The 14,158-nt window shown below is 40.4% G+C and overlaps 1 protein-coding gene across 1 annotated transcript in view; it reads right to left on the reverse strand.

Moving 5' to 3' along the window:
• The window catches only part of suclg2 (succinate-CoA ligase GDP-forming subunit beta), an 84,265-nt gene that overhangs the window by 59,072 nt on the left and 11,035 nt on the right, over positions 1-14,158 (reverse strand). The window contains exon 2 of the mRNA XM_053442613.1: positions 3,943-4,084. Coding sequence (XP_053298588.1) covers positions 3,943-4,084 — 142 coding nt within the window. The remainder of the gene's footprint in view (positions 1-3,942; positions 4,085-14,158) is intronic.

Consider the following 14,158-nt stretch of genomic DNA (forward strand, 5'->3'; position numbering starts at 1 on the left):
GCGTATGTGTATATCTATGTGACTATTTGTGTTGCATGTGCATGGCCCGACCTATCTGCTTCCAAGGAAAACATAAAATCTATATTCATTAATGGTGTTGCTATGATATCTCATGGCTGCTAGATTGGTAAAAGGCCTTTGTAGAAAAACTTGCATACAAATTCATACCTGTCATGCATTGGACATGTATGTATTTGTATGTATGTATAAGATTGTATATACTTTCTATTCTTGATGACCACTCAATGAAGGTGCTTTGCGTTATTGTTTTGCCATCCACCCAATCACAGACACATTTATACAGTGCATCTATGTGCAGCAATTTATCTATCACACACACATGTATATAAATATATATATATACAAACACATAAACACATCGCTCATTAGCAGATATGACTGTTTCTTGTTTCAATAGTGCTTTTTGGTTTCGGGTGTTTAACATTAAATATCTGAATGTCTTCTCTTGGTTTTAGCCTTGGGTTCCACATGTAAAGATAGCATTTGCTGTTTTAAAAGATGTTGAATAGCATAGCACATTTCTCGTGCATGTCATACTTGTATATCATGACAAAAGAACATGCAAATGTGATAAGTTAACAAAAAACAAACAAAAATCGTCAACATTTTGAATCACAACAATTGAATATCAAAGTTAATTGATGTTACTTCAAGTTGCAAAAGTTTCTTGTTTGTTTTTTTCAAACATAAAGATACTTGGCTGCACACAACAACAAAATGAGCAGAGTTTGGGTGTGGACGTGTGGATCTGGGTCACTGGTTTTGGACAGACAGCAGGAGTTAATGCGCCACTCTCTCAGTGTCCCAGCGGAGCACACATTACAAAAACGCTGGACTTTCTGATAACTCCCTGTGCAGATCACCCAGTATGGTGCCACAAAAAACATACCCTACTTTCCATGAGCCATTAACTGGTTTCGAGTCACCCATCTGCCACGATGTAAACTCTTTCGTCAAAGTTGTCATTCAGGTTAATGGGAATCAGTGGTCTATGTCGGATTTTTTTTAATTTATTTTTTTGACAGTGAAGGAGAACATTTTTAAGCTATTTTGTCTTCAGCTGTAATAGAACCAATCAATCTGCGTCCACTTCAGGAGAGTGGACTCAACACTACATAAGAGGAGTGAGAAGAGTTTCTATACAGAAAAGCTGCAATTGAACTGTCAACTTAACCACTTCATGGTTCAGGGAGTTGGGAGTAGAGGAGGATACTGGTTGGTTGGTGTGCACTTGCGCGTGTGTGTGTGTGTGTGTGTGTGTGTGTGTGTGTGCGGGCAAGTTTATATGTGCAGGATTACATGTCATTCATCTGTGTCTGTGCTTTAATGCTCGACTGGTTCTCTCTGTTGTGTATGCAGGGGACCAGAGGCTCACAGCAGGATTTCAGCACCATGCAGAAATCCATCTGAGTCGCTCTCGGTCAGCTCAGATACCTCAACCCTCCCATACCAACACAAAGTCCATGTCCTCGACCGTGGAAGCCATGAAAACAGAGCCCCATCCAGAACTGGCTTCACACCCTACCCTGCGTCACCCTCTGGGAGTGAGAACTTGGCAGTCTTAGTTTGCCTTTCAGCTCAACAGATTTTAAGAGGTTACTGATCTCCATCCTTCCCTCTCTCTAACATTCATGTGTGACCAACATGTGGGCCATATACATGCATAGAGGCATGAATTAAAGTGTTGGGAGATGCTCTCTTGCACGCTTTAATAATGAGCGAGCCATAAACACAGGAAACAAAAAGTGTGAGAAATACACACACATACAAGGACCCTGACCAAAGATAAGTGCATGAATGGAGATGAGCGAATAAAGCAGCTGTGAAGTACGCTGTTCCCAGCAGAGAGGGGTTGATTTACTAAGGGCACTAACCCTCATGATCTAAGTGTCATGGCCACAGTCTAGTTACCCCGAATGCACTCTCACTTATCAAAACCAGATGCTGGACTTTCTAACACGTGTCTCGTTCATTTCTGTAAAGCAATAAAGTGCAAACTAATAAGTGATATTGGTTGAAGGGAATAATGCAAATATTTCAAAACAGCAGTCATGCAAACAAGCCTAATTCTGTGGACAATCTGGATTAATCCCCTTTAGACATCAGGCTGCTTTCCCTCTGCATGTATTTTGCATTTCAACATGGAAATGTCCTAAAATACTGTTGGGCCAGATGCCTATACTGACATGGGAAGAAACTGACAAGTTTTAGGTAAGTCAACCCTTGATTCTAGCCTTGGTTTTATTAAACTGTCTAATCCCTTCTAACTCCTCAGTCCTGAGTTTTTTGTTTCTCCATTTCTTCCCATTCCAAGCAATATAGATACTGTCATGAAAATATATATCCTCTTCGTTCTATTCAGTTTATCTTTCTCTGCATCTTAACCAGGGCCACTGAAAGCAGGGCCCCAAGCACTGGAACCCAAAGGCGTCAGTAAGAGTGGCATCTCACTGGCTGACAACGAACCTGGATACATTATCTGAAAATTACTGCTATAGTTGGAGAGGACACTGAATAAAATATATAGCTAAGGGTAGAAATATACACTGTATGTGTTAGGGAGTTTGGTGTGTGCCAAGAGAGAAGAACAGGGACGGCAGGTAATGGACGACAAAGCTATGCGTGGGTGCATTAGAATGCGTGTGAAATCATATTTTTTCATGTACGCAAAATGCATTTGTGAAGATTCGTGCTACAAGAATAATATTGGAGTTCCAGTCACTTCCTGACATGGCTTTGAGCGAGTGTCTGGCGGCAAAAACTGAATTGTAACTGAGGATTAAAAATAAATGAATTAAAACAAATAAAACATGCAAAGCGTGAGAAACTGAACATGAGAGGTTGTGAAACAAATTATCACGGATGAGCTACATGATGAAAAACTGAGCAGGCACAGGCACTAAGCTAAAAAAACACAGGCTTCCTCACATAAGCAAACACATGAAGATGCGATTAAACTTGATAAAACTTCAGCCCTGATTAACCACAGCCATTTGCACGCCTTGTGGCAGGGCCGAAGATCAATGCTGCACAAAATAGGACTGTCAAGGTTTCGCAGTGTGCATCAGTACAATTACACAGCAATTACATCCAAATCACGGTTTACACAACCCGAAATTCAACTCATTACCAGCACTACAATAATACAGAATGCACTAATGTTTAAATCGGAGACACAAGAAAACTTGTCCAGTGAGGAAACAATGTGGCCAATTGTTAAAAAAGGTACAAACTGATCATTTCCGATGTATTTCAAAAAGCCCTGTGTGTTGCATATGGCAAAGCAGAGCGCCAAAAAATCAGGATACCGTTTGTAGTAATTGCAATGTCAGATCATGTCATTTCAAAATAGTTTGAAGTAAAAGGGATGTGACTGGGCCCAAAACAGACACTACCGCTCAAACGCAGACACATCAGTTTATTTGTCACATAGTTAATCTCAACCTCAGGGCTTACCTATTATGGTAAGAAATAGGGCACGGCATTGACACTGCACCAAGTGTCGAAAACTGTGAAGGACCCAACATCTGAATCAGAATGCTCTGTTGAGTCTTGTGCATCCTTTGATATGATTATTTGCTCATTTAAATTATACTCTTTTAAAATGTTGTTTTTTTCACATAGGCCTTGGCTGCTGATGTTACAACATCAAACATTTCTGTTTTACAATTTTGGCTTGTTGTGTTAGATGAACTAAAAGGATTAGAAGAGAAAACATGTGTTTTCTGAAGGTAAATATTCTGCGACATGTCAAAGAAAGGTATAATTTTAGTATTAGTACATAAGTAACGTATTGACCAATTTGCAGTCCTATCAAGGAAGGCGGATTCTTTCTCTCCAGAGAAAGATGAACTGGATAGCGGTGTGGGTGTGTGCTTGAGAGTGTGTGTGTGAGCGTATGTGTGTGTTCGTCCTACTCACTGAGTCTCTTGGCAGCCTCCAGGGCCTCAGAAGCTGTGTCGGCCACATAGAAGCGCTGGACAGCAACGCCACTCTCTTGCATCAACTTCTTGCTCTGGTACTCCTGCAGATTCAGCCATCTCCTGGGATTCAACCAGGTGCTCTGGAGAGGAGGGGAGGGAGGGTGGCAGAGCAGAATTAATAAGCTTGACTTTGAAGAAAGAGTGAAGACAGAGCAATGAAGCACCCATATTGAGGAATCCATCATGCCTAATGACAACACATTTTCCTCCTCAGCTCAACATCTTCCCAAGCCTGTGCCCTATCTTCTGAGCTGTTTTACATTATAAACAGAAACACCGAAACATGGCCAACACCTACCTGGGAGAGGGCAGAACTCATCCTTTCTATTCTTCCCTCCTGCTTGCCTCCCCTACACTACAAGCTTAGTCCCTCTAATTATCCTGGAATGAGACAAGCAGCCCAAACTGAGCTGCAGGCAGGGTTCTAGAGGGAGCCCTATTTTCCGGTGTGCACCAGGCCAGTACTTACTACTACTATTACTACAGGCAGTTAATAGTGTCAGCAGGTTAACTAACAGCTACATAACAATCAACGAATACATTTAATTGCATAATCAGAGCAAGTGAAAAAAAGAAATCACAAAAGGACAATACACAATTTACACCCCAAAAACAACACATCATTTGAACAAAAAAATTCCCTCTCTCTCTCTCCCCCTCTCCCTCTCCCTCTCTCTCTCTCTCCCTCTCTCCCTCCCCCCCCCCCCGAGGTTACACTTCAGTCTGGGTATAGCAACGAAACAATAGAAAAAGGAAGTAGGGCCGAAAGTTATTTTTACAACCACGAAAAAACAAACATCGAACTAAGTGGTCTCTGCTCAGGCGGCACACAACAAACAGCACTGAAGCTGTCCATGGTGCTGAAACAATAGCTTTCCCAATACAGTGCAGATTATAGACTGACTGAACTGGAGACGGGATAGTCGTTGAACAGGCCAGCCCATGTGCGCATCTGCATTTGCATCGATTTCCTGCCGCTGGTTGTCATTGCTGTCAAGATGTCAATGGTGTGGTGAATGTTGAAACATATGCATCTACCACATATGTTTCTCTGCATTGCAGCTTTAGCGAGAGGCTTTGCAATTCAGAACATCCGTCATACAAGCCATATCAGCCAAAAATCCTGTGCTTGTGAGGAGTTTGAGCAGGCCCCGAAATTTCTGCCTCTCTGTGACACAGCGAGATGTCTCCCATCATTCTGAACTGGCATGCCAATGCCGGATAATCTTTCCATACTACTTTCACAGTGTTAGAACTACTAGTTATACTATGCACGGTTAAGATTTGGCCTATTTTAAGGATTTATGTGTGTAAATCTGCAGCCGCCTCTTGGACCAGGAGGGCGATTTTTTTTCCCCATAAACCCATCGTCCAGTTCCGATTGTCTCAAGCTGTTCCTCAAACTTCTTGTAAATTGATTCAGCATCCGTGCCTTCTGAAAGCTCAACAATACCAAAAAAGGATCGTCCACCTTCCCCTTTCCACCAGATGTTAATTATCAGGTATGCCAGCCTATGAACTGTGCTTTGGATAATTTCTGCAGAATATTTTTCCTTTGCACCATATAGGCAGATCTGAAATACAGACATTTCCTGCATTAAATGTGCATTTCCTTCAAGTACCTGGTTTGGGAGCTCATCTCTTCCCCTCAAATCCCTCGGAATCTCAACTGCTCTTATATGGGCCACACTATCTCAATGTTTGTAAAAACAAATCCGTAGGTTATTCTGTGACCAACTACCAACATCTCCATTTATCCATTCTTCCAGTACAGGGGTATTCTGGTTGCCCTTTCGGCGAGCAGCAGGGTTTTTACCTTCAAGCATATACTGTACAAACCCTAACTTTAGATTTTTGGGGAGCAGGTATTCCTGCTTTTCCAATCGCTCCATTGCTTCCTTGTTCAATTTAAAAGGCATTGATACATCACCATGGTCAGACGCAGGTTCGCTGCTGTAGGTTGTTGGTGATGCTAGGCCGGGCTAGCTCTAAAAGTGCACTCGCTGTTGTTATCTTTGATCGTTTGGTGAATCCAAATTGTCAGAGAGAACCTTGTTTCTGTTTTGACGTTCTGACTTGATTATAACCCGCCCAAAATACTGCATGAAACATTAAAATCAATTCCATTCAAATAGCATGCACCAGATCAGTGATGAGTTCAGTTTACTACATAAACCTAGCAGAGCTCCCCTGTTATTCGAACCCTGGCTGCAGGACAAACTCAGGAGCTGTCTGCTCCATCAGCAGACATAAGGCCCATCAGCTCCGGCTGTTTTTGCTATTAAAAATAAATTGGCTTTTTAATGTGACAGAGGAACACGATCTGTGGTAGAGCTAGAATCCCTCCGCAATGGCACACACTACGTGCATGGATGTGTGTGCATGCATGCAGATGATTTCGCAGAAAAAAGATCTTCGGGGAGTCATTAAGAAGAGAAAGGCCATTAAAGTAAAGTGAAAACAAGGATTGCGGGGTAAATTATGGCTCAGCATGTAAAGGATGCCTCAGTGTGTATATTTCCTCACCCACTGAGGATTAAACTAACATAATAACATTGCTGACTAAGTCAAATTAAAGCTGTTATCCACTCTTCACAAGACAATAGGCATGTGCATATTGTAGTTTAGAGAACAATGACATCTTGTGATACTTTTAAGATGTTTTAGTTTGCATTTTTCATCATTACACTACCAGAATATTGTTAGTAAAACAATTTCAATACAACATCAATACAGAAAAATCAAACGCTCCATCTCACCAACTCAGCTTAAGTCTGCACAGTCGATACTCTGCTCCTAACAATCATCACCAGTTGTTTAAAAGAAGTAGCAGCTGTTCCAGGTTGCGTCTGCGCTTGACAGCGGGGACAAACACACAACCATAATATGGCAAAAGGATCAAGCAGCTCACTACACCTTGAAATTGAATCTGGGTCCTTGTAAACTGACTGATGAGAATTATGGCAGTCGGAGTGGATTTATTTCACTCGAACAGCCGGCTAAGAGGCTGGGTTGATGAAAAGTTACAGCTTTAACCACCATTTTCATTACAGCCACAAATCTCATATGCAATATGAGATATATTTACTTAAAAGAGGTATCCAGAGCAGCTAAATAACTATGAAAACTCTTCATTGTGTTTCCTCAGAGCTGTGAATTTTACACCTAAGAAAATGTCCTGTCTCGTTTGGAAGGGTGAACACTGAAGTACAATTATTGAACAAAGACTTTTAGGTTAAGGGAACTAAAAGAAACACATCTATAAACCTGCAGCATTCAGGATTCAGAGCACGTTCTGAATGTTTAGGAGTAAACAGGTTTAATGTTGGGTAACTTGACTTCTAACAGCTTCATTTAGAGAAGAGCTACAGAGGAATGGTCTAAAGACTCTCTTACTCACAGCTTGAAGTATAGCTGCCAGTTTATATTTTACTGCCCATAAAGACAAGTTTACCCACAATTAAGTTTCAGATTTCTTTAACTTTCACTCTAGGGCAAAACAGTGTTACTTGAATTTTGTTTATTATTTTTATTAGGCTAAAATTGTTGATCACGTGACCGAAACTAGTTTAGGATAGCACAAGATAAGCCTGAAAGTGTTTGAATGTGTGCATATAAAGTGCATATACATGTCAGCATGTGTGCCAACATATATATAACCACTGCAAAGATGACAGACTAAAGATGGATTGGATTCAAAGAAAACTGTGCGTGCAACTTTAAACCGCAATTTGATTCAGTGGTGCATGGGGCACGACAAGCCCTCTCTATACTTTTTTAGGACGTCAGTCACTCCATCATTCATGAGGGGAAAAGAATAGGAACACAAAGGTGGAGGGTTTGCATGGTAGTGAATTTTTTCAACCATTATATAATGGGGGGATTAAAATGCGACCCCCAACTAACCCTAAGTCGTTATTAGTAATTACTTAGGTAGACATGGTTGCTATATGGAGGAAAGCCAAGTTCTAATCTAAAATTAAAAACACAAATGCCAACGTGCCTCAACAGAAAACAAAACCACAGATCCAGAATTCATGCCAAGACCAACTTTCTCTGTGCCACTACTCACTGTATTAGCAAGCCTTTCCACTCCAACTCCTGTGAGAGCCTGTCAGGAGACTTCTACGGAGCCAAAATTGCCTGTTTTCTAGGGGAACCATACATACTGATCCACATTGGCCTCTTGTCTCGCATAACTGAATGCAGTAATGAGGGGCATCTGTGGGTCACCTCTGCAGTGTCGTCTGTGGTACCCTACCATTCATGCATTTCACTTATAGTGTTCTGTATGTGTACGCGTGGTGCTATCTATCCTCCATGACATTCTATAACAGCCGATATTGATGATGATGATGTGACTTCCTCTCAGCAGACTTGGTTCAAAGCCAGGGCAATATCTTAACTGCAGAACTGCATTAGGATCTGAAAAGCAACACTAATAACAAAAAATGTATGTGGAAAAACTGGAGATAATTTCCGAAAAGTCAAATGAATTTGGACAACATGGATATGTCTTTATGTTTCTATCTTTGAGTAAAACTTTGCTTGTCTCACTCTTTTTCTACCAGTCCTTCCCACATGTCCGTTTTAGCAGAGCCTATCCATACAACCTTAACAAGCCAAGCTGCCAAGCAGGTTTTCTCTGTTTTGTGGACTCATTTGACTGCTGTCAGGTACCTGCAGGGCCTCCACTCTATAAGCATCCACTTCCCTTGCCATTCAAACTGTTCGCCTTGGGAGGATGTGCATTGCTGCCAGGGTGCATGTCTCTATCTGTCAGTCCTCCTTTTGGTCTACATCTGACTAAAGAAAATGCCAGATGAGAGCCTGTCACAGGACCAGGCTACACATCTTTTCAACAGAAGGTACCAGCAGATCACACTGAGACACATTAACTAACAGAGCTAACCGTTAAGATAGAAGTTTGAATTCAAAGATCCCAAAACACATCAAAATAAGGACAAGTTTGAACTGCAATCAGATGATGGACCTTGAGGTAGATGTTGCTCGGGTAGCAGGTTGTCCATTCAATGCAAGTTTGGTGGTAAAAAAACTGGCCTTGGTGAATGAGAGGCAAAAATTGTAAGAGCTTTTGTAAACCACAAAGGTAAAAAGAGGCTATACAAGTGGATTCACCATGTAACATTACTTGATAGGGAGAAAATGGTGGTTATATCAGCATCGCAATCTAAACTGTATTGGTTCAATTGAGGAATATGCATACAGAAGAAACACTTAAAAATAGAAAATATTATAAAATCACAGGTAGATGACAATAATGTGACATGAAGCGTTCTTGGTCTAAAAGGACAAGACTACTCAAATCTCAACTCCTGCCAAAGACACACAATTTAAGATAAGCATAACCATGCATATCTGCTGTTAACCTTCCAAGACCTCATAATCCAATATAAATACATTTTCAGAATGAAATGGCTCTTCTGTCAACCAAATAAAGAAGGAGTGGAGATAAGGCTACAAAGAAGCTATGCAGACTTTCCAAAATAACAGCTACTGCTTACTGGGGAAGTCAAGTGGGGCTGGAGGTGTCCCTCCAGGCACTGACAGTTACCTGAGGCAAAACACCAGGGAGTGGAAAGGAACCTAGGGCACTTTCTAGTATGTACCAGACACTTAGATAATCCTGATCAAAGATGGACTTCTACTTGGCCATTGCAATATATTCACTGTAGGAAGTATTCAGGCACTTTCCTTTGTTCACTTTTTTCTGAAATTAATATACCGAATTTTTGCAGATTTATTCAGAATCAAAAACTCTAATCTAACATTTAAAAAAATGCACTCATCCTTATCTCAAATCTGATCCCTCTCCCTGTCCTCCCTGCTGTCAAGCACTCCCTGTAGCATGATACTGCCACCACCAAGCTTCACCATAGGATGGCTTTAGCCAGGTGGTGACCATTACTTGATGTTCACCGGACATGGTGCTTGGAGTTCTTCCCAAAGTTTTTTTTGCCTCATCAGTCTCAATAATCTTTCCCCCTAGGCTGTCCTTTAAATGCCTCTTGGTAAACTCCAAGTTGGTTTTCAGATGCCTTTTACCCAACGTGGTTAAGGCCTGATTGATGGACGGCCGCAGTCTGTGTCGCTCTCACAACTCTACACTGCACCTTCTATACATTAGTATATAACTATATGTAAAAATAAATTGACTGAGCAAGTAATTCCTACTATACATAAAAAAATGATGTTCAGAATCGTTCTCTCCTTGCACAGACACATTGACAATTTACCTGCAGAGACAGGAAATGACAAGCCAAATAATGTGTATGTGTCATATTTAAATAGTAATCTTGATAGTGATGGCAAAACGCTGGTCCTCTACATCCTACAGTGAATTATTATAATTCAGTGCATTCATGTTGACAAATTTTAATGTTTTTACATTTCCAGTACATTTTTTTATTTATTATTTGTAATTTACGTTGTGAGAACTGAAGCTGAACACAATTTTCCACACAGGTGACAACTGAGCTACCAAACTAACTTACTGACGCAAGGTGTCGTCAACAGTATGCTGGCAGGTAAAGACTGCAATGTGAAAGCATTGGGATGCTGGATAAAAAGGTAATCAGAAACAAATTGTCTTTCGTTCTTGAGGAGCTTTAATACACTACAATAACTTCAGAATCAATAATTATAGCCAGCATTTGAGGCATGTAGTTGGTTTATTATTGAGGTTTTTATTTGACCAAAGTGCATAAAATGGCACGTGGTTGAAACTGCACATTCACTATATAGGGGTTTTGCCACCGATTTACTAAATCTAAGTCAAGAAATCAGTTTGACTTGGCTGTCATTATTTGTAGACGTGATTACTTGCATTGTTCAACTTTCTTTTCTCCATGTGTGAATCGATTACTCTTATGAGTTTCTTTATTATGCTGTGATGGCAGCCTGAAGCCAGAAACTCCCATCAGTAATGAGCCATGAAGAACAACAGTTGTTATTTTATTACATTGTTTACTACTTTAGGATGTTCAGATGACTTTCTGATGTGCAAGTATTCTTGAATATTTGAAATCCAAATTTAAAAGATGAAGTGAAACTTGATTTTCACAGCTGTATGTGAAACCTGTCATTTCAAAGTAAAGCTATGCTAAAACAGAAGCTTAATGTCGGCACATCTGGCTCAACATCAGGCAGAGTTGAATACCAAACAACAAGCAACTTGTTGCTTTACCTCCCAACATACTGTGACCTGTGAGTTATTTTCACATTATTTATAGAATGAGATTATAACTCTAAAGATTTCTTATGAAGATGGATAATGAGTGCATTCTCATATTTTGGTGAACTATCCCTTTAAAAGACAATATAAGATGATCATAACATTCATTGATAAAAAATCTACATCGGTGTTTGAAGGTTTATGAAAAAGTGCTACTAATATTATGATAAAACTAGTCTTGGTTGGGTTGTAAAAAGTCAACTTTACAAACCTAATTCTGTTTTCTGTGCATCTAAAGGTGATCTGAAGCTTAAAAAAATGACACTTTGTAGAAACCCAATAACCCATAAAGATTCTGGCCCAAATACTTTGACACTCTATGTCAGTTTGTCAATTTAAATGTAATGTTCTGCAATAACAATCCATTCTGAATTGGCTGTGGCTCTTATCTCATCTAATTTAATTGACTGATCAAATCTGAACTGACTTCGTTTGTAGCAATTATGGCTGAGGTTCCTGGGTACTGTAGTAACTGCAGCTTTTGGCCATCCTACAGTTAAAGACTAAACTGGACATCTCCGAAGCCAAGATTAAATAAAAACTAAAGAATTAGTTACGGTTCCAGTCACTCCTAGTCCTCCTAAATCCCATCAGTAAGTCACATCATGATCTTGCTGCAGTCAGCACAAGACAGGAGAAGAATAATCTGAGTGCTGCATGTCTGCCCTGAAGTGGTGGAAGGCAGTGTGGCAGCTCGGCATGCATGCAAGCAAGCAAGCAGCTGGCCTCCAGTCCCAGGAGACACTCTCTCTACAGTAATTATCATCAGCAGCACTCTGGAGACAACCTTACCCACTGCCTCTACCTAACTACTGCTCTACTTTATCTTAATAAACACACACACACAAAAAACGCACACACACGACTAGAATAGACACACGGGATGTGCTGTGCCCACTGATGAAGAGACACTACAGCACAAACAAAGTCGTATGCTCTGATATAGGTCCTGGATGGGATAAAGTATTCACAGCAAACATGTCTACACAAAGAAGCACTCAAGGTCTTCCTCATAAATGTATCTAACTGGAGAGAAGTGGGACACATTGAAAAACAGCAATATTCTCCTTTTATAAAGAAATAAACAGGGCTTTTCCCTTTACGTCAGGAGTTTAAAGGGGGTAAAAATAAGCCATGACTCAATCCATGAAGACATAGAATTAATGTGACACTAGTCTAATAATAGCCTCATGATCTCCAATATGTTTTACCGCAAAGCAAATACCTCTTTTAACAAAATTAAACTTGGCAGAGGAGAAAGAATCTGAAGTCATATTGTAGAAGCACTTAATTCATTGAGGAGTTTAGCTTTCAGCAGGCTTACAGCAAGAATCTTGATATTCAGTGAGTGATCAGACAATGTCGAGGCAATACACTGCAGCTGAGGTGGCTACTGACTTTCTTTCTTTCTTTCTTGAAGAGCTTTTTGTTTAAAGCCGAAGACAAAAGTCGTACTTTCAGTGAGATCTTAATGATGCTTTTGATTTATGATTGATCAAACCTTCTAAATGAGGGAATGCTCACATAGTGAGGTGCGGACCAGTGCAAGTATCAAATCCATCAAAATTGAGCAGTTTGTCTGAGGTTTCTGAGGTTATTTCAGGTAAACTGTAAAGCAAAGTTTATTTGAAAGGAGCTGGACAGCATCCTTTTCATCTTGATGGCTTTCCATAGCCCTCGCCTAAATTGTGTCTTAAAACATGTTCCCATGGTTATCATATTTGTAAAATTATGAACTCATGACCTTATAGTTTAACCCCTTGCAATCATACAGTTAGTAGTAGAAAACATTACATGACCTTTTTCTAAAAAGGGTTAACAATATCTAGAATGAAAAGTGATGCAGCGTATAAAACCAATTAGACCTCAAACTAGCATGTAGTGGAATAATGTTAAGATAAATACAAAAATCTACAGCAGAACAGTGGGGTAACAGACATTTAGACAAAAGCTGACCAATACTTTTCCTAACACTAAATTATGTTGAAATGCATTTGTTAAAAAAAATAGTTGGAGCAATGGAAAGTGCTGAATAAACCAAGTCACCATACGGCCACACAAAGGCACACAGAGGACAGACAGTGCTATGGAAGCAGCTGCATCAGGTTGACATGTCCTTGTCTATGTGGTGCTAATCCATGAGTGGCATTGAAGGACAAAATCTTGGTGCAGTCAACGATACTCCAACACTACTTTGGCTAGTCCATATGGTATTCAGCCCAACATCATGCAAAATCAGGACTCCTCCTAAGAGGCCCAAAGTGTGCAGTCTCATGTTTGATTGAGAGCAGCGTGCACAATGTCAAACCACACTTGTTGTGAGAAGTGTCATCACAGTGACGGGACGTCTGATCTCGGCACTTTGCAAAGTCATTTTAAGACATGCCAGTACTTTGTCGTTTGCCCTTCTGTCAAACTTAAGGAGTCAATAACCTAGGGCTAATTTAAAGAAGTTGTCTTTATCACTGTGAGAGAGTGAAACAATGTCAAAAAGTCGCCATCTGACAGAGTTGTTCTGGCTCCCCTGGAAATTTATTAGAGCCATAAGCCCTAATTTACAGTGGAAGGTTACAAAGCAGACAATCACCTCTGATCAGGCCCATAAACAGCAGCCAGTCAATGCTGCAGCGCTCATTAATCTGTCACTCAAAAATTCAAAGGGTTGAAATGGCAGGTCAAAAAACTCATTCATTCCTTGAGTGGAAGTGAAGTCAGGTCAGGATCCAGTGAGTAGTAAGTGAAGATGTGATTCTGCACCGGCAGCTGTAACACTAAGGGAACATTGTGTCGGAACACGGGCTATTTATCAAACTAAGGATGGCAGGAATGTGGTTTTAACCATCCAGCCAAGGCTATCTTTTAGTTACAATGCAAAATTCATATATGTTGATGTGGTGCG

The sequence above is a fragment of the Pleuronectes platessa genome, chromosome 2 (genome assembly GCF_947347685.1).
Source record: "Pleuronectes platessa chromosome 2, fPlePla1.1, whole genome shotgun sequence".
Taxonomy (NCBI): domain Eukaryota; kingdom Metazoa; phylum Chordata; class Actinopteri; order Pleuronectiformes; family Pleuronectidae; genus Pleuronectes; species Pleuronectes platessa.